The 19,508-nt window shown below is 38.2% G+C and overlaps 3 protein-coding genes and 1 pseudogene across 3 annotated transcripts; all 4 read left to right on the forward strand.

The window, feature by feature from the left end:
* The first annotated feature begins 926 nt into the window (after positions 1-926).
* On the forward strand, positions 927-2,291 carry LOC112200950 (probable xyloglucan endotransglucosylase/hydrolase protein 23). Its single transcript, XM_024341960.2, has 3 exons — positions 927-1,261; positions 1,376-1,569; positions 1,681-2,291. The coding sequence occupies exons 1-3, from the start codon at positions 989-991 to the stop codon at positions 2,078-2,080; spliced, it is 867 nt and encodes a 288-aa protein (XP_024197728.1). The 5' UTR covers positions 927-988; the 3' UTR covers positions 2,081-2,291.
* A 6,533-nt stretch (positions 2,292-8,824) lies between these two features.
* LOC112200949 (probable xyloglucan endotransglucosylase/hydrolase protein 23) lies at positions 8,825-10,211 on the forward strand. Its single transcript, XM_024341959.2, has 3 exons — positions 8,825-9,177; positions 9,295-9,488; positions 9,600-10,211. Exons 1-3 carry the CDS (start codon positions 8,905-8,907, stop codon positions 9,997-9,999), a joined length of 867 nt encoding a protein of 288 aa, XP_024197727.1. The 5' UTR covers positions 8,825-8,904; the 3' UTR covers positions 10,000-10,211.
* A 4,989-nt stretch (positions 10,212-15,200) lies between these two features.
* Positions 15,201-16,700, forward strand: LOC112198253 (probable xyloglucan endotransglucosylase/hydrolase protein 23). Its single transcript, XM_024339340.2, has 3 exons — positions 15,201-15,663; positions 15,781-15,974; positions 16,086-16,700. Exons 1-3 carry the CDS (start codon positions 15,391-15,393, stop codon positions 16,483-16,485), a joined length of 867 nt encoding a protein of 288 aa, XP_024195108.1. The 5' UTR covers positions 15,201-15,390; the 3' UTR covers positions 16,486-16,700.
* Positions 16,677-17,583, forward strand: LOC112198986 (annotated as a pseudogene).
* The last annotated feature ends 1,925 nt before the right edge of the window (positions 17,584-19,508 follow it).

Consider the following 19,508-nt stretch of genomic DNA (forward strand, 5'->3'; position numbering starts at 1 on the left):
TGAGGAAGAGAGTTTAAGATTTCAGTGCTCTCTTATCTGATATGAAATTATTATGGCTAAAGTGCATGCAACAACAAAGAGCAAGAGAAACATAAACTACTAGAGCGGCGGAAGGCGACAACACGAGGTGAAGGACAGAGCAAATGAGGCTTGGTGGGTGCTGATAACCAACAAACTATATATATAAAACAGGGAAAGAAAACAACCTAGAATAGAAAGGTAAATTCTGTAAAAAAAAATATAGGCGCTAGATCATCCCATCACTATTTATTGAACAGTACTGAAGAGTGTTTTTGGGTGTGTCTTTTAGTATAAAGTATAATGAACAATGTGAATAAAAATACTTTTGAAATTTTTTTATTAATAGATATTTTTTCGGTGCAAGAAAATCGTTAGAGTGATAAAATTTGCAATTCTTAATAATCTTCGATTGCACATGGCGTATTAAAATAAAAATAAATAAATAAACAAAACAAAAAACAAAATTTAAAAAATATATATATCCTCTAAATTTCTTCGGTAGGTGCCAAATTAGGTAACCAAATAAAACCCTACTAGGTTGCTAGTGAGAATAAGGATAAGCATCTATATATGTTATTAGATAAGTTCCTAATTAATTTCTCCATTTTCAGCAACAGTACTTTGCAAAAGAAACGCGTGATACTTGGACCTTTCTGTTTTAAATGTATACATATATACTTTTACTATATGTCTTTATTGCCATCTTTAATCTAGCGGGGCGCATGCAACATTATCCAAAAGGATCCAACCTTGGTAGGAGCCAGTCGAAGCTGGCATACAATATGTGCTAGCTGGACCTGCCTCCAGTACTTCAACACGGTCATATGGGCCTATTCTATTCAACCTTCCCGAGTTCTTCCTCAAAAGCTAGCTTCCGTACCTATAAATGCCATCCCAACTTCTCTCATTCATAACCATCCTTCCATTTCCAGACTTCACTCCACACAAAACATTCACAGATATATCCATGGCTTCTTCAACTTCAATGCTTCTGTTCGTTCCATTTCTGCTAATTAGCTCTGTTATGGTTGCCTCTGCTGGTAACTTCAACCAAGACTTTAAGATTACATGGGGAGACGGTCGAGCCAACATACTCAACGACGGCCAACTTCTTACTCTCTCACTCGACAAAACCTCTGGCTCTGGTTTTGAATCCAAAAACGAATACCTCTTCGGCAAGATTGACATGCAGCTCAAGCTTGTCGCCGGAAACTCTGCCGGCACCGTCACAGCCTACTACGTAAGCCTTCTTATATTATTTCAGTTTGCTTCAAATTATCTTGCATGTAACTGATTTTATGGGAATTAATTAATATGGTCAGACTGATTTATAATGTTTCCTTAACTTGTGCAGTTAAAATCAGAAGGGTCTACATGGGATGAGATAGACTTTGAGTTCTTGGGAAACCTGAGTGGCAACCCTTACACTCTTCACACCAATGTCTTCAGCCAAGGCAAAGGAAACAGAGAACAGCAATTCCATCTCTGGTTCGACCCAACTGCTGATTTCCACACCTATTCCATTCTCTGGAATCCACAGCGCATTGTGTAAGTATCCCATTAATTAATATCCAAATTTTGTCACAATTAAGGGCATTAATTTCACAATTGTTACTACATTTCTCTAATATCACCAATTTACTTTTTGCTCTGTTTCAGTTTCTCTGTTGATGGTACTCCCATTAGAGAGTTCAAGAACCAAGAGTCGAATGGTGTTTCATTCCCAAAGAGCCAAGCAATGAGAATACACTCGAGCCTCTGGAATGCTGATGATTGGGCAACAATGGGAGGACGTGTAAAGACGGATTGGAATGCAGCTCCGTTCACTGCTTCTTACAGGAATTTCAATGCTGAAGCTTGCGTTTGGGCTTCTGGATCATCTTCTTGCGGTTCAAGAAGTGCCCCTGCTTCGACTAATGGAGATTGGCTTTCGCAAGAATTGGACAGTGCTAGTTATGAAAAGCTGAGTTGGGTGCAGAAAAACTACATGATCTACAATTACTGCACCGATGTCAACAGATTCCCTCAGGGTCTCCCAGTTGAATGCAGCACTTCTTAGAGATCGAGACATACGAAGTCATCAATCAATTCATTTGTATATATACTTATACAAATTTTATTATTCATTTTGTAGGAGACTCAATTCTTTTATAAATTGACACATATAGTTTAATATTGAAGCATGAATTGGGAATAGCATATCCGCGTACTCGATAGCGAGACTTTGTCTAATGAAATTATCAAGTGTTATGGGAGCAAAAATTGCACAAGATTTTTTTCTTTTTTTTGGGATCAACTATGATTTTTCAACGAAAGTGGAAAATAAATTATAGGAAAGCAGAGCAGCAGCCCAAACAAATAGAAAGAAAAACTATTCCTTTCAAAAAAAAAAAATCTATCAGGGTACAAGACAGAACTAGATCATGAAGATCATGAAGACGTGGTATATTAGGAATGACAAACAAAAACTTCATGTACCAGATGTGAAATTGAACTTGTTTGTTGTTGGCACATGCATATTTTATGTTTTCTTTTTCTACATTGTGCATCTAATCATTTAACGTTATAACAATCTATAAATACACACACACAAAAAAAACATTTAGAAAACTTATGTGTATAATACATTTACGTTACAATGTGTCACATTAACTTTGAAAAATTAAGCTTTTGAAGGAAACTGGAAATATAAAATCAACTTTAACGTACAATATGTTTCAATGAGATCAAGAGGAGGCATTGAAGCAACCCATTTCAAATGCTTTAAATCTCCGTTGTGTTTTGCTACGCATTACATTATAGGCTCGTGTCAATCTACGTGAAATCCTAAAACTGATTTTTCTTTTCCTTTTATTTATTTATTCTAACCTAAGGTTGTTTTTAGGGATGATTTCTCATTTCATGGGTGACTGGATTTTAATCCTTGTTTTACCGAGTTTAGTAGGATAGTTTTACTTTGTTCTCTTTATTAATTATTATTATTTTTTTTTTTATAAAAAGATGTCAACTCTTTTATTGATCAGCGGAATCATACACAACGATTTACCCACGTGGGCTAACCAAAAAACCGTTACCTAAACGATTCAACATTTTTAAGAAACAATGAAGCTCATCCAACAAATTTCTAATTCACCCATGGGACCCCAAGTAGGCACAAGTGAACCAAACACCATTGGCGTCATAATTCAAGCAATAGATGAGGAAAGTGCATTTGCTATGAGCATAATGACACTTCCCTCATCCACTTCCTCCATATGGCTCTTGGTCTTCCAGCCCAACCCAAATATCCAAACCCTAACAATGTTGGACATCAACACCTAACTGTGAGCCCAGGCCCAATTACTAAGGACACCCAATGGTCTGGGCACCCTAGTCACTAAGCAGCCGCCGCCACCACGAGCTGGACTGCCGCCCTTCACGTCTCCGCCGCTAACAACATAGGCCTTACCAGAAGCGCAGCTACCATATGGGTAACCACTATCGGAAAAAACTGCCGCACCCCATCATGCAACCAACCACCACACATTTGGCAATACTACACCTCCATCCAGCCAAATCCAAAGGATGACAGGACGAACAGGGGAACTCCATGCATGTGCAGCACCTTTGAAAAACATGCCGCCCACGTCACCGATCCTAGCAAAGAAATTCAATCGATAAGCCGTTAAGCCCCTGCTTAGCATAACTCCACTGGCGCTACCACTCTCAGCTCGATCTGGAGGCTCAACATCAAAGGCTCCGACAAGGACCACATTTGGATCTCTAAACCCGCTCGCAGCACAAACAGGGCTGCCGCCGCAAGAAGACCACAACCACCTGCTACCATCAAGAGCAACCAGAACAACGAAGAGGAACATCGTCGCGCAACGCCTAAAGAGTATTCTGCCATCACTATCGTCAACAGGTTGGACAAGGAGATTGGGAAATCCAATCTCACCGCCCAAAATTGCCAAAACGCCTGCTAAGGGAACCCTAGTCGCTCTCTCATCCTCTCGAGAGTGTTTTTTTGGTTTTGTATTATATCTATTTATCATGAAATAGTTTTTTATTAATTGTTATTGATAGAGTTTATTAGTATTGATATTAACTTTATTTAAATTTACTAAACATCAGTGAGTGTTTGATGTGTTTGAAACCTAAAAGCCCACCCAGCTTAAGTTTTATCTCTTCTACCACTTTGTCTTTCACATTAATTATTTTTATCTTTTCTTTCCCATCGAGAAACTTATCTGGAATCGATACTCCATAATTCCATTTTTCTTTTCTTTGAGACTAGGGATTGAACAGAGAACAAGGAGAAGAATTCAGAATTTAGTAATGAAAGTGAGTGCAAATTTTGATTCTAGATTGGGTATTAAGAAGCTAGGGTACTAAGTTAAGGGTGAGGGGTTCAAGTTTCTACTATGTGGTAAAGGTGACAGTTGTATTTTTTATTTTTTTAACAAATTTTAGTTTGAGCTCAATATCATATTAGTCCCTCACCTTCCAATTTCATCGGCAACACTCATGTACTCTCAATTTCAATCAAATGTGTCCAGTTTTTGCTGAGACATCCAAATTAGCTGTCAAGGGATCTCAACTTCAATCAAATGTGTCCAATTTTTACTGAGCCATCTAAATTAGTAGTCAAGTGATGACTTGACAGCAACCAACTGGTCGATTAGGCCCACATGAAGGTCAAAATTCCTTTTATGACCCTAAGGATTGTTTTCCCATTGGACGGCTCTCCCCATTTTCACAACGCCCCGACACAACTTCAATTAACCTAATTTTTTTCTATACCCAAACCTCTTAAACTCTCTCCAAAATGGCTGAGTTATCAAGCAACCCAGAACAATCAAACTTGGAACCATATTTAGTTATTGAACCCATAATTGAGGACAAAGAAATCTGAAATTGAAGCGGTAGCGATAGATGAATGGAAATGGCGACATGACAGAGGAGGTGACGAAATCCCTCAATATGGTGAAATTATGGTTTTAAAAAATATTGATTCCAGTCTTCGATTTGAGTGGGATGGAGGATGGTTATGAATATTGTAGGGTTTGGGTCTTCGTTTAACCGTCACGATGTGTATTGGGAGTGAATACTTATTTGGATGCAATCATGATGTGTTGTTGTGTTGTCAGGACCCACCCCGGAATTACCCTCCTAACTCCAAGATGGACCTGCGGGGCCCACTTTTCGGGAATATTCGACAGAACCTCCCCTAAAAATGGACAACCCTAAACCTGCTGAAAACACTTCTAAGTATAATAAATTTCTATGCTTGAAGCTACCCTGCTTCCCAACAACAATCCGCAAATTTCCAAGTATAAACATCGAACTACACAAACATAACCACTTAAAATTTATAACCCAACAAATCAAATCATTCAACTTCCTCCAATATTATACAACTCCCAAACACTCATAATTATACAAATGTATAAATCCACCCTTTTAAAGTAATCAGAGCAATCTAAAGAACACACTCGAAATATAATACATAAAGTAGGTTAACAAATAACCTACTGAGGATAGATGGCAAAGGTGGTGCTAGCCTCCACTCCTAAGCCGGTCAGCAACGCTGCGATCTGGGCAATTGAAACCAAAGGGCTCAGGGGAAAGTACATAAAAACGTTAGCGGGAGTGGACAAAATAAATAAGTATAAGGGAAGAAAAGTTTATACTTTCCCACAAATTTAAATTATAAAATCTCGATGCATGCAACGTTTATAAAACGTATTTCTTTAAATTCATTCAATAACACGTGAAAAACATACCAGCCCCGCTGGTTAAAAGAAATCGGACTAGCCCCGCTAGTCAAGTAATGATAAAATATTGGGAAGAAATTTCACCATACAAAAGAAAGGAGCCTCCCAGGCTTGGGTCGGAGTGTCCCACACTCTGGAGCATCCCATGCTCTGCTCTTACTCACCCACAAACACATAGTAAGCAGGGAGGAGTACTAATAGGCTAGCTAGCAATAAAATATAGCGACCCAGGTATGGTGGGTAAAAACTATTAAAATCCAATAAATACTTAAGGCTTCCCCATATCCCACGAATAAAGAAAACACGGGTACGATTCCCAACCGTACCCGGAAATTCTCGTAAAGTCGTATAAACTAACAGCTAAAGAAATAAGTAGATTGTCAATGAGGCATTCCCAATGCCAAAATCGAAAATCGATAAATAAACATGGAGATTTACTCCAACAAAATTCAATTTGCAAATAAAGTCTCAAATCGACGAATATAAATATAATATAAATAGTATAAATCCGGAAATCACATCGAAAACAATTCGTCGAAAAATCAACATCAAATATAAATTCGAATCCGAGCATAACAACTTAATAACCGAAGCTCACAACCGGTATAAATCATAAATACTTCACAAAAATCATTATTGGAATCAAATCCACGAGATAAATCGTAATCAAATTCCTATGCTCGGAAAATAATATGTTAATTAAATAGAACATGCTTTAATAAATAAATGCATGCATCACTTATTTGAAAACAAAAGTCCACTCACAGTGTACGGCTAAGCCTGTCGTCGATCCGAACCCTCCTCAAGGGAATCCTTCTCACGTCCTGTACAATATAACGTTCGTAAACCCATAATTACTGGATGGAAAACTAAATTACGATAAATAAAACCAAACCCTGACATTATCATTATTTGCCCAAACCTCCCAATCTTCTTCACTAATGTTATTCCCTTAATGTATGGGCTTTAAGGCCGAATCAAGGAAATCCGATGGAATCCATCGCAATTCAATTAACAATTCAACCATTGAACAACATCAAAATCCATATTCATTCCATCTCCAATTCTATCACAAAGCTGCAATTATGAAACTAGATGTATAATTGATTAATCATCTCAACAACAGAAGTTAAAGTCCGGCCAAATACTGTCTCACGCGCCACCAACAGTGGCGCCACGCGCCGGTACCAACCTCCACCACCGGCTACCAAATTCCATGTATAGCTACAACTCGACCCTCTGATTAATTTTCTCAACTACAACACACCCCAATTTTACCTGGAAATGGTCGAATTTGGCCGGCGAAGATAACCCAGAAATTCAAGAATCCTAGGTTATCGATTCGGCCTCTACACAGCAAGTCTTGGCTCGAAGCTAGGGGCGAAATGATCTCCGTCAAAAACCGAGCCTTCGACGCTGGTTGGGTGACCGGAGATGGCCGGAATCGCCGGAAATCAACAATAACGGCGAACTGCTACAGTAACTTCCCCCACTCAAAATCGAGCTCCTCCGGCCAAAACTCGACAAGATACCACCACAGATGCGTCAAGGGGGAGGAGACGAGCTTGGGGATAGCCGGATTCCGTCGTGGGTCGGCCGGAGGAGGAAGAAATCGAAGGGAGAAAATCGGGCCGGAAGGGGAGAAGGGTCGGGGAAGGAGAAGAGAGAGTTACCGGGGGGCTAGGTAGATTTTCCGAAAATGGAAATCTACCAACAGTAACTTCCATATATATAAATTACCATGAATAGTAACTTCTACATTTTTGGCCATAACTCTCACATACTAAGTCCAATTTTTACGCACCACATATGCACGCGCTCGGTTTAACGTCCCCTACAACTTTCATGAAGAACATTTCCTCAAATTTTGACCCGAACAAAAAGTCAACTTTTAGGGCCATTAAAATATCGATAAAAAGTAAAAATTGAAAGTATTCGACAATTACTGTCCAAATAGTGAGTAAATCGTTAATTCTAGATTCGGGACGTAACATGTGTACCTAAAATTAGGTTGGTCATCATATACTTAGATCATCTAGATCTCCATGATGACAAGCTTTAAAGAAGATGCCAACGATTTCTATATGTATGAAGATCGGTAAGTTGATTTTGTCTTCAATCAAGCTAGTTTGAGTGATGTTGTGATTAAAGAACTCATAAATGAGCCGAGGAAAAAATCTGTTGTTGTAATAAAGGAGATTCAAGAAGAGTCAATTAAATCAGCATCCATGTGTGAGACTAGCAAAGAAAGAACTTGGTATTTTGATAAGAGAACGGGATGGGCAAATTGAAATACCAACTCAAACAAGCATAACACAATTCCTTGATCCCAAGGGGCTGAAGGTAAAAAAATGGTTAGTGAGTTGAGAATAGTATGAGAATGACAATAAAAAATACTTTTGACAATTGTTTTGGTTAGATAGACCAAGAAAATCGTTAGAGTGAAAAAATTTGTAATTCTTAATAATCCTCATCTAATTATTGCATATAAAAATAAAACAAAATATATATTGTCCCTTTAAATTTCTTCGGTACGTACCAAATTAGTTTATCTAAAACCCTAATTAAGTTGAATAAATAAATAAATAAATAAAAATCTAATTAGGTTGCTAGTGAGAATCAAGATAAGCATCTATAATTTTATTAGATGTGGAGGAGTTTTCAAAAGAAACGCGTGGTACTTGGATCTTTCTGTTTTAAATGTATACATATATGCTTTTACTATATGTCTTTATTGCCTTCTTTAATCCGGCGGTGCGCAAGCAACATTATCCAAAAGGACCCAACCTTGGTAGGAGCCAGTCGAAGCTGGCATATAATATGTGCTAGCTGGACCTTCCTCCAGTACTCCCACACGGTCATATGGGCCTATTCTATTCAACCTCGATCAATTTAAACAGCTTTCCAATAAAGATGGCTCTGTACGTTCGTCTTTGATAATTACTCGCAAAAATCTTTACAGCTATTTACTTATTAACTACTCACTGTCAACAGCTGACTGAACCTTCCCGAGTTCTTCCTCAAAAGCTAGCTTCCGTTCCTATAAATACCATCCCAACTTCTCTCATTCATAACCATCCTTCCATTTCCAGACTTCACTCAACACAAAACATTCACAGATATATCCATGGCTTCTTCAACTTCAATGCTTCTGTTCGTTCCATTTCTGCTAATTAGCTCTGTTATGGTTGCCTCTGCTGGTAACTTCAACCAAGACTTTCAGGTTACATGGGGGGACGGTCGAGCTAACATACTCAACGACGGCCAACTTCTTACTCTCTCCCTCGACAAAGCCTCTGGCTCTGGTTTTGAATCCAAAAACGAATACCTCTTCGGCAAGATTGACATGCAGCTCAAGCTTGTCGCCGGAAACTCTGCTGGCACCGTCACCGCCTACTATGTATGTCTTCATCTTATATTATTTCATTTTGCTTCAGATTATCTTGCATGTAACTGATTTTATGGGAATTAATTAATATGGTCAGAGTGACTTATAATGTTTCCTTAACTTGTACAGTTAAAATCAGAAGGGTCTACATGGGATGAGATAGACTTTGAGTTCTTGGGAAACCTGAGTGGCAACCCTTACACTCTTCACACAAATGTCTTCAGCCAAGGCAAAGGAAACAGAGAACAGCAATTCCATCTCTGGTTCGACCCAACTGCTGATTTCCACACCTATTCCATTCTCTGGAATCCACAGCGCATTGTGTAAGTATCCCATTAATTAATATCCAAATTTTGTTACAATTAAGGGCATTAATTTCACAATTGTTTCTACATTTCTCTAATATGACCAATTTACTTTTTGCTCTGTTTCAGTTTCTCTGTTGATGGTACTCCCATTAGAGAGTTCAAGAACCAAGAGTCGAATGGTGTTCCATTCCCAAAGAGCCAAGCAATGAGAATACACTCGAGCCTCTGGAATGCTGATGATTGGGCAACAATGGGAGGACGTGTAAAGACGGATTGGAATGCCGCTCCGTTCACTGCCTCTTACAGGAATTTCAATGCTGAAGCATGCATTTGGGCTTCTGGATCATCTTCTTGCGGTTCAAGCAGTGCCCCATCTTCTACTAATGGAGATTGGCTTTCGCAAGAATTGGACAGTGCTAGTTATGAAAAGCTGAGTTGGGTGCAGAAAAACTACATGATCTACAATTACTGCACAGATGTCAACAGATTCCCTCAGGGTCTCCCAGTTGAATGCAGCACCTCATAGAGATCGAGACATGCGAAGTCATCAATCAATTCTTTTGTATATGCTACTTATACAAATTTTATTATTCATTTTGTAGGAAACTCAATTCTTTTATAAATTGACACATATAGTTTAATATTGATGCATGAATTGGGAATAGCATATCCGCGTACTCGATAGCGAGACTTTGTCTAATGAAATTATCAAGTGTTATGGGAGCAAAAATTGCACAAGATTATTTTTTTTTTTTTTGGGATCAAACTATGATTTTTCATCAAAAGTGGAAAATAAATTATTGGAAAGCAGAGCAGCAACTATTCCTTTCAAAAAAAAAAAAAATCTATCAGGGTACAAGATACAACTAGATCAAGAAGATCATGAAAACGAGGTATATTAGGAATTAAAAACAAAAACTTCATGTACGAGATGTGAAATTGAACTTGTTTGTTGTTGGCACATGCATATTTTATGTTTTCTTTTTCTACATTGTGCATCTAATCATTTAACGTTATAACAATCTATAAATACACGCCAAAAAAAAACCATTTAGAAAACTTATGTGTATAATACATTTGCATTACAATGTGTCACATAACTTTGAAAAATTAAGCTGTTGAAAGAAACTGGAAATATAAAATCAACTTTGACGTACAATATGTTTCAATAAGATCAAGAGGAGGCATTGAAGTAACCCATTTCAAATGATTTGAATCTCCGTTTTTTTTATGCTATGCATTACATTATAGGCTCATGTCAATCTATGTAAAATCCTAAAACTAATTTTTCTTTTCCTTTTATTTATTTATTCTTACCTAAGGTAGTTTTTCGGGATGATTTCTCATTTCATGGGTGACTGGATTTTAGTCCTTGTTTTACCAAGTTTAGTAGGATAGTTTTACTTTGTTCTCTTTATTAAATTTTTATTTTTATTTTTAATAAAAAAATGACAACTCTTTTATTGATCAGCGGAATCATACATAACGATTTACCCACGTGGGCTAACAAAAAAACCATTACCTAAACGATTCAACATTTTTAAGAAACAATGAAGCTCATCCAACAAAGTTCTAATTCACCCATGGGACCCCAAGTAGGCACAAGTGAACCAAACGCCGTTGGCGTCATAATTCAAGCAATAGATGAGGAAAGTGCATTTGCTATGAGCATAATGACACTTCCCTTATCCACTTCCTCCATACGGCTCTTGGTCTTCCAGCCCAACCCAAAAATCCAAACCCTAACAATGTTGAACATCAACACCCAACTGTGAGCCCAAGCCCAATTACTAAAGACACCCAATGGTTTGGGCACCCTAGTCACTGAGCAGCCGCCGCCACCACGAGTTGGACTACCGCCCTTCACATCTCCGCCGCTAACAACATAGGCCTTACCAGAAGCGCAGCTACCATGTGGGTAACCACTGTCGGAAAAAACTGCCGCACCCCATCATGCAACCAACCACCACACATTTGGCAATACTACACCTCCATCCAGCCCAATCCAAATGATGACAAGACGAACAGGGGAACTCTATGCATGTGCAGCACCTTTGACAACCACGCCGCCCTCGTCGCCGATCCTAGCAAAGAAATCCAATCTATCAGCCGCTAAGCCCCTGCCCAAAATAACTCCACTGGCGCTACCACTCTCTGCTGGATCTGAAGGCCCAACATCAAAGGGTCCACCAAGGACCACATTTGGACTTCTAAACTGTTAAAGAGTGACAAGCGTGGCCCGTGGCCCACCATTGTATCGATACTGTCCCAACTTAACCACCTGTTAGGTGTTGGGTTTTAATCACAAAAGGCCTCGGTACAATTAGGTGAGATCCACCCACTTATAAGTTATATTTTATTTGTCACTTTTCCAATGTGAGATATTTCCTCTCCAACACGCCTCCTCACGTGCAACCTAAGTCTAGGTCTGCACGTGAAATTAATTAATCCAATTTTCACATTGGAAATTGGGACACAAGTCTAATATCGGAGACTTGGTCAATACAATCCAAGGCCCACATTGGACACTTGGTAACTTCGATGGCAATACATGGAACCCCAATTTGGGATCATGATAAGTGCCTACGTGGAGACGCAATTGGAGAAGGACCCGCTCTGATACCATGTTAAACAGCCACAAGCGTAGCCCGTGGCCCACCATTGTATCGATATTGTCCCAACTTAACCACCTGTTAGGTGTTGGGTTTTAATCACACAAGGTCTTGATACAATTGGGTGAGATCCACCCACTTATAAGTTATGTTTTATTTGTCACTTTTCCAATGTGAGATCTTTCTTCTCTAACATGAACTCGCTCGCAACTCAAACAGGGTTGTCGCCGCAAGAAGACCACAACCAACCACTGCCATCAAGAACAACCAGAAGAACGAAGAGGAACATTGTCGCGCGACGTCAAAAGAGTATTCTGCCATCACTATCGTCAACAGGTTTAGGGTTTAGGACAAGGAGATTGGGAAATCCAATCTCACCGCCCAAAATTGCCAGAACGCCCACTCAGGAAACCCTAGTCGCTCTCTCATCCTCTTGAGAGAGTTTTTTTGGTTTTGTATTTTATCTATTTATCATGAAATAGTTTTTTATTAATTGTTATTGATAGATTCTGTTAGTATTGACATTAACTTTATTTAAATTTATTAAACATCAGTGAGTGCTTAATGTGTTTGAAACCTAAAAAGCCCACCCAGCTTAAGTTTTATCTCTTCTACCATTTTGTCTTGCACATTAATTATTTTTATCTTTTCTTTCCCATCGAGAAACTTATCTGGGATCGATACTCCATAGTTCCATTTTCTTTTCTTTGAGACTAGGGATTGAACAAAGAACAAGGAGAAGAATTCAGAATTTTGGCAGTGAAAGAGAGTGCAAATTTTGATTCTAGACTGGGTATTAAGAAGCTGGTGTACTAAGTTAAGGGTGAGAGTTTCAAGTTTGTACTATGTGGTAAAGGTGACAGTTGTTTTTTTTTTTTTAAGACAAATTTTAGCTTACCACTTGGTACTTTGAACTCAACATCATATTAGTCCCTCACCTTCCAATTTCATCAGCAACACTCATGTACTCTCAATTTCAATCAAATGTGTCCAGTTTTTGCAGAGACATCCAAATTAGCTGTCAAGTGATCTCAACTTCAATCAAATGTGTCTAATTTTTAGTTTTTTACTGAGTCATCCAAATTAGTAGTCAAGTGATGACCTGACAGCAACCAACTGGTTGATTGGGCCCACATGAAGATTAAAATTCCTTTTATGACCCTAAGGATTGTTTTCCCATTACACGGCTCTCCCCATTTTCACAACGCACCAACTGGTTGATTGGGCCCACATGAAGATTAAAATTCCTTTTATGACCCTAAGGATTGTTGTCCCATTACACGGCTCTCCCCATTTTCACAACGCCCCAACACAACTTCAATTAACCTAATTTTTTTCTATACCCAAACCTCTTAAACTCTCTCCAAAATGGCCGAGTTATCAAGCACCCCAGAACAATCAAACTTGGAAACCAGATTTAGTCTTTGAACCCATAACTGAGGACAAAGAAATTTGAAACTGAAGCAGCAACGATGGATGAATGGAAATGGCGACATGACAAAGGAGGTGACGAAATCCCTCACTATGGTGAGTTTATGGTTTTAAAAAATATTGATTCCAGTCTTCGATTTGAGTGGGATGGAGGATGGTTATGAATATTGTAGGGTTTGGGTCTTCGTTTAACCCTCACGATGTGTATTGGGAGTGAATACTGATTTGGATGCAATCATGATGTGTTGTTGTGTACCTGAAATTAGGTTGGTCATCATCTACTTATATCATCTAGATCTCCATGATGACTAGCTTTAAAGAAGATGCAAACGATTTCTATATGTATGAAGATCGGTAAGCTAATTTTGTCTTCAATCAAGCTAGTTTGAGTGACGTTGTGATTAAAGAAGTCATAAATGAGCCGAGGAAAAAATCTGGTGTTGTAATAAAGGAGATTCAAGAAGAGTCAAGTAAATCAGCATCCATGTGTGAGACTAGCAAAGAATGAACTTGGTATTGTGATAAAAGAACGGGATGGGCAAATTGAAATACCAACTCAAACAAGCATAACACAATTCCTTGATCCCAAGGGGCTGAAAGTAAAAAAATGGTTAGTGAGTTGAGAATAGTATGAGAATGACAATAAAAAATACTTTTGACAATTGTTTTGGTTTTTTTTTTTTTTTTGAGGAGAAAGAAGGAAGTTACAACGAAAACTCATCGCGCAATCAAAGTTAAATTTGTCCCAGCAAAGGGCAGGGAGTGCCCAAACAGGGAGACACTGCAGCCAAACTCTAGGAGATGAGCCAGATCCCGTAGATGTAACAGCATCAGCTAAGAAGTTCGCTTCCCTAAAAAGATGAGAGAAGGAGATGCTTGTGAAGGAATTAGCAATAGAAGCTATGTCTTTGAGGAGAGATTTTAACATCCAGGGAGCTTCACACTTGCGGTTGACACAGTTGATGATTAGGGATGAGTCACCCTCCACTAAAATATGGTCCAGGTTGAATCGCTTAGCAGTTAACAAGCCATCCTTAAGAGCTGTACATTCAGCCAAAGGAACCGTTGAAGATCCAATTGACCTCGAACCAGCAACAATGGGGTCACCAAAGTGGTTTCTAATAACAAAGCCCGCGGCAGATAGACCAACAAAATCGTTTTGGTTAGATAGACCAAGAAAATTGTTTTGGTTAGATAGACCAAGAAAATCGTTAGAGTGAAAAAATTTGTAATTCTTAATAATCCTCAACTAATTATTGCGTATTAAAATAGAAAAAAAAATATAAAAAAGAATATATATTGTCCCTCTAAATTTCTTCGGTACGTACCAAATTAGTTTACCTAAAACCCTAATTAGGTTTGAATAAAAAAAAAAACCTAATTAGATAATTAATTTCTCCATTTTCAGCAATCTTAAGAAACGCGTGCCACTTGGATCTTTCTGTTTTAAATGTATAAATATGGTTTTGCTATACGTCATTATTGCCTACTTTACTATCGCGGTGCGCACGCAAACATTATCAAAAAGGACCCAACCTTGGTAGGAGCCAGTCGAAGCTGGCATATAATATGTGCTAGCTGGACCTGCCTCCAGTTCTTCAACAGTCATAGCCCTATTCTATTCAACCTCGATCAATTTAAACAGCTCTTTTCAATAAAGATGGCTCAGTACGTTCGTGTTTGATAATTACTCGCAAAAATCTTTACAGCTATTTCCTTATTAACCATTCACTGTCAACAGCTGATTGAACCTTCCCGAGTTCTTCCTGAAAAGCTAGCTTCGGTTCCTATAAATACCATCCCAACTTCTCTCATTCATAACCATCCTTCCATTTCCAGACTTCACTCAACACAAAACATTCAAAGATATATCCATGGCTTCTTCAACTTCAATGCTTCTGTTCGTTCCATTTCTGCTAATTAGCTCTGTTATGGTTGCCTCAGCTGGAAACTTCAACCAAGACTTTCAGGTCACATGGGGGGACGGTCGAGCCAACATAGTCAACGACGGCCAACTTCTTACTCTCTCCCTCGACAAAGCCTCTGGCTCTGGTTTTGAATCCAAAAACGAATACCTATTCGGCAAGATTGACATGCAGCTCAAGCTTGTCGCCGGAAACTCTGCTGGCACCGTCACCGCCTACTATGTATGTCTTCATCTTATATTATTTCATTTTGTTTCAGATTATCTTGCATGTAACTGATTTTATGGGAATTAATTAATATGGTCAGAGTGACTTATAATGTTTCCTTAACTTGTGCAGTTAAAATCAGAAGGGTCTACATGGGATGAGATAGACTTTGAGTTCTTGGGAAACCTGAGTGGCAACCCTTACACTCTTCACACCAATGTTTTCAGCCAAGGCAAAGGAAACAGAGAACAGCAATTCCATCTCTGGTTCGACCCAACCGCTGATTTCCACACCTATTCCATTCTCTGGAATCCACAGCGCATTGTGTAAGTATCCCATTAATTAATATCCAAATTTTGTTACAATTAAGGGCATTAATTTCACAATTGTTACTACATTTCTCTAATATGACCAATTTACTTTTTGCTCTGTTTCAGTTTCTCTGTTGATGGTACTCCCATTAGAGAGTTCAAGAACCAAGAGTCGAAAGGTGTTCCATTCCCAAAGAGCCAAGCAATGAGAATACACTCGAGCCTCTGGAATGCTGATGATTGGGCAACAATGGGAGGGCGTGTAAAGACGGATTGGAATGCAGCTCCGTTCACTGCCTCTTACAGGAATTTCAATGCTGAAGCATGCATTTGGGCTTCTGGATCATCTTCTTGCGGTTCAAGCAGTGCCCCTGCTTCGACTACGGGAGATTGGCTTTCGCAAGAATTGGACACTGCTAGTTATGAAAAGCTGAGTTGGGTGCAGAAAAACTACATGATCTACAATTACTGCACAGATGCCAACAGATTCCCTCAGGGTCTCCCAGTTGAATGCAGCACTTCATAGAGATCGAGACATACGAAGTCATCAATCAATTCATTTGTATATGCTAGTTATACAAATTTTATTATTCATTTTGTAGGAGACTCAATTCTTTTATAAATTGACACATACAGTTTAATAATGATGCATGAATTAGGAATAGCATATCCGTGTACTCAATAGCGAGACTTTGTGTAATGAAATTATCAAGTGTTATGGGAGCAAATATTGCAAAACAATTGTTTTTTTTTGTTTTGTTTTTTTGTGTGTTGGATCAAATAAGACTTTTCCTCGGAAGGGGAAAATAAATTATAGGAAAGCAAAGCAGCAGCCCAAACAAATGAAAAATTTTGGTATCAATTTTCAGCCTTGAAAATGACTTTTGACCCACGTTTAAGAAATAGTTGAAAACTAACATTTTGGTAAGGTAAAATGACTTAAATACTATCATGTTGATTTAAACACTTTTTTTTTTTTTTTTTTTCCTGAAATCATGGTGTTCTCAATTTCTTGAAGGCTGATTTTGCATTGAAAACGTCAAGGATAAGTCGACGAATGTTTTTATATGCCGTTTTACATAGGATGAATACTGTTTGCATCCCTTTTAGCCGTACACGAAGACAGAGAGCAAGAGAGAGACAGAGCTTGAGAAGATTCAGATCTTTGTGAAAACGGTAACCGGGAAGACCATCACCCTTGAGGTTGAATCTAGCGACACTATCGACAACTCGTGTCAAGGCCAAGATCCAGGAGAAGGAAAGTATCCCCCCGGACTAGCAGATGCTCATTTTCATCAGAAAGCAGCTCGAGGATGATCATACTCCTGCTAATTACAACATTCAGAAAGAATCAACTCTGCATTTGATTCTGAGGCTTCGTGGTGGTATTATCGCGCCTTCTCTCATGGCATTGACTAGAAAGTATAACCAAGAGAAGATGATCTGCCGCAAGTGTTATGCACTCCTTCATTGCGGTGTTGTCAACTGTAGGAAGAAGTGTGGACACAACAACCAGCTAGTTGAGGCGAAAGAAGAAGATCAAGTAGACATTGATTGTGTTGGGGGAATGCCATGTCTTTTTACACCATTGGCTTCTGCATTTGATCTCGTTCAATTAAATTAATCATTCTTTTCTGAATGAGATTTTGTTCAAGATTGTTAGTTTTCATTTTGTGAAGAGAATATTTGGTTTGTGACTTGTGAGAATAAATGCAGTAACCCGGCCACCTGTATTATTGTTTAGTCACTTTGCACTGAAAAAGTGAGAATTATGCTTAATTTCCTTGTGCATTATGATCGGCTCCCCTCGCTTTGTATATCGACTCGAGCACCTGCCAACAAACTTATTCATGTTCTTGTATCTGAAAGTTTTCATTGGAAGAAAGTTGGCCTTAATCATTGAAAGTTTAAAATTGGGTGGAGATCTTGGTGGCTGTGTGTCAGTGTGTGCTATCAATTGGAGAAAGAAAAATAAAAGAACGAACAAATTGAAGGTAAGAAGTCAGAAAGCAAGGTTTATATGGGCTTTTAGATATTTTTATTATTTTGAAGGATATTATAGTCTTTTGCATTCTCATTTGGGTTAGATTTCAATGAATATACAAAACAAGATTAAAACTCAATTCAAGTCCCTAAATTAGGTTACTTTTCAAAATTTCTTAGAAAGAAAAACTATTCCTTTTATAATTAAAAAAAATTTTAAAAAAATTCTCTATCAGGAAATAAGATACAACTAGGTTAAGAAGACCATGAAGACAAGGGCTATGTTTGGTATGGCTGTGCTTCTCAGAAAAGCTGGGTTCTGCTTATTTCTGAGAATAAGTGGCTGAAAAGCAAAGTAGCTAAGTGTTTGGTAAACTGGCTTTTTATAAGTGCTGTCAGTGACAAAAGCAGTGTCAAAGTGTTTGGCAAACTCAAACTGGCTTGTGCTTTTTGTTTGTGAAATGACCAAATAGGACATAAGAGATTATTTTGTCTTGATTGTATTACCATACAATGTTGTTCAAATGCTCTTGTTATCATTTTAATCTTTATTATGTCGTGATTGTTGTAAAGTAGGAAGAAGATGGAGAGAGAATAATTGGGAGGAAGTAGAAGTGTTCTCATTCAGTCTCATTAGCCTCATTTATATAGAGGTAGGGTTTACATCAAAGTACATAACTAATGAGTATTTACATGGACATCCACATAGATAATAATATTTACAACACTCCCCCTTGGATGTCCACCAATGAATGATGGTATTGGATGCGCTTATTGTTGCCTCGTTAAAAACCTTGCCAGGTAACAAAAACCCAGTGGGACAAAAATAACCCTGGTCGAAGGACAAAAAGAGCACAACGCGCATATGTCTTAGGTAGCATGCTTCTGGATGCTCCCCCTGATGAGAATCTCCCCCTGATTGTTGCAAGCCTCATTTATGTATGCAATAAGCTACATGTACCATGTATAGTGGTTTGATGTGTCTATCACTGAAGTGAGACCATGTGTGCTTTGCATATATGGGCTCATCACAAAATTTCATACCTGCAAAGGTTAAGCAATACCAACAAAACTAGACGATTTTCAATAAGCCTTACCTCATATGATAAGGTTAGAAACAACCTCATATGCTCAAATTCGTACACAAAGTACTAGCTAAATAATATAAAGAAATTGACACATTTAACTTTGTATAGTTTAAAACATTGAAAAATCATCCTAGCCATACACATCAATATCTTTGTGTATTGATATGTCTCATATAAGCTCTTCAAGAGCTCTAAGTAATTCATAACTTTGCGAAAGTTAGAATATGTTGCAACATTATATTCATGATTCGAATTCGATTTTGTAGTCTTGTCATATTACTCATTGAGGCAATTTAGATCTCGTTGATTAGAATGAAATGAGTACATATGAGCTAGCTTTAGACTCTTTGATTCCATAAGTGAGCTTCAGGCTCTTTCAACCTTTCATGAACTTAAATCATTCATGTATTTGAATCCCTTAAGGATTTGCTAAGCAATACACTTATTATGACACTTTTCTTTTGAGATTATGCTTTTA

This window comes from Rosa chinensis, chromosome 4, assembly GCF_002994745.2.
Source record: "Rosa chinensis cultivar Old Blush chromosome 4, RchiOBHm-V2, whole genome shotgun sequence".
Lineage (NCBI taxonomy): Eukaryota > Viridiplantae > Streptophyta > Magnoliopsida > Rosales > Rosaceae > Rosa > Rosa chinensis.

Bases quoted from the DNA above. Each gene is read 5' to 3' on its own strand.
- LOC112198253 (XM_024339340.2), top strand. From the start codon at position 15,391: ATGGCTTCTTCAACTTCAATGCTTCTGTTCGTTCCATTTCTGCTAATT. The intron at 15,664-15,780 runs GTATGTCTTCAT...TAACTTGTGCAG, and splicing joins GCACCGTCACCGCCTACTAT to TTAAAATCAGAAGGGTCTAC. The intron at 15,975-16,085 runs GTAAGTATCCCA...GCTCTGTTTCAG, and splicing joins TGGAATCCACAGCGCATTGT to TTTCTCTGTTGATGGTACTC.
- LOC112200950 (XM_024341960.2), top strand. From the start codon at position 989: ATGGCTTCTTCAACTTCAATGCTTCTGTTCGTTCCATTTCTGCTAATT. The intron at 1,262-1,375 runs GTAAGCCTTCTT...TAACTTGTGCAG, and splicing joins GCACCGTCACAGCCTACTAC to TTAAAATCAGAAGGGTCTAC. The intron at 1,570-1,680 runs GTAAGTATCCCA...GCTCTGTTTCAG, and splicing joins TGGAATCCACAGCGCATTGT to TTTCTCTGTTGATGGTACTC.
- LOC112200949 (XM_024341959.2), top strand. From the start codon at position 8,905: ATGGCTTCTTCAACTTCAATGCTTCTGTTCGTTCCATTTCTGCTAATT. The intron at 9,178-9,294 runs GTATGTCTTCAT...TAACTTGTACAG, and splicing joins GCACCGTCACCGCCTACTAT to TTAAAATCAGAAGGGTCTAC. The intron at 9,489-9,599 runs GTAAGTATCCCA...GCTCTGTTTCAG, and splicing joins TGGAATCCACAGCGCATTGT to TTTCTCTGTTGATGGTACTC.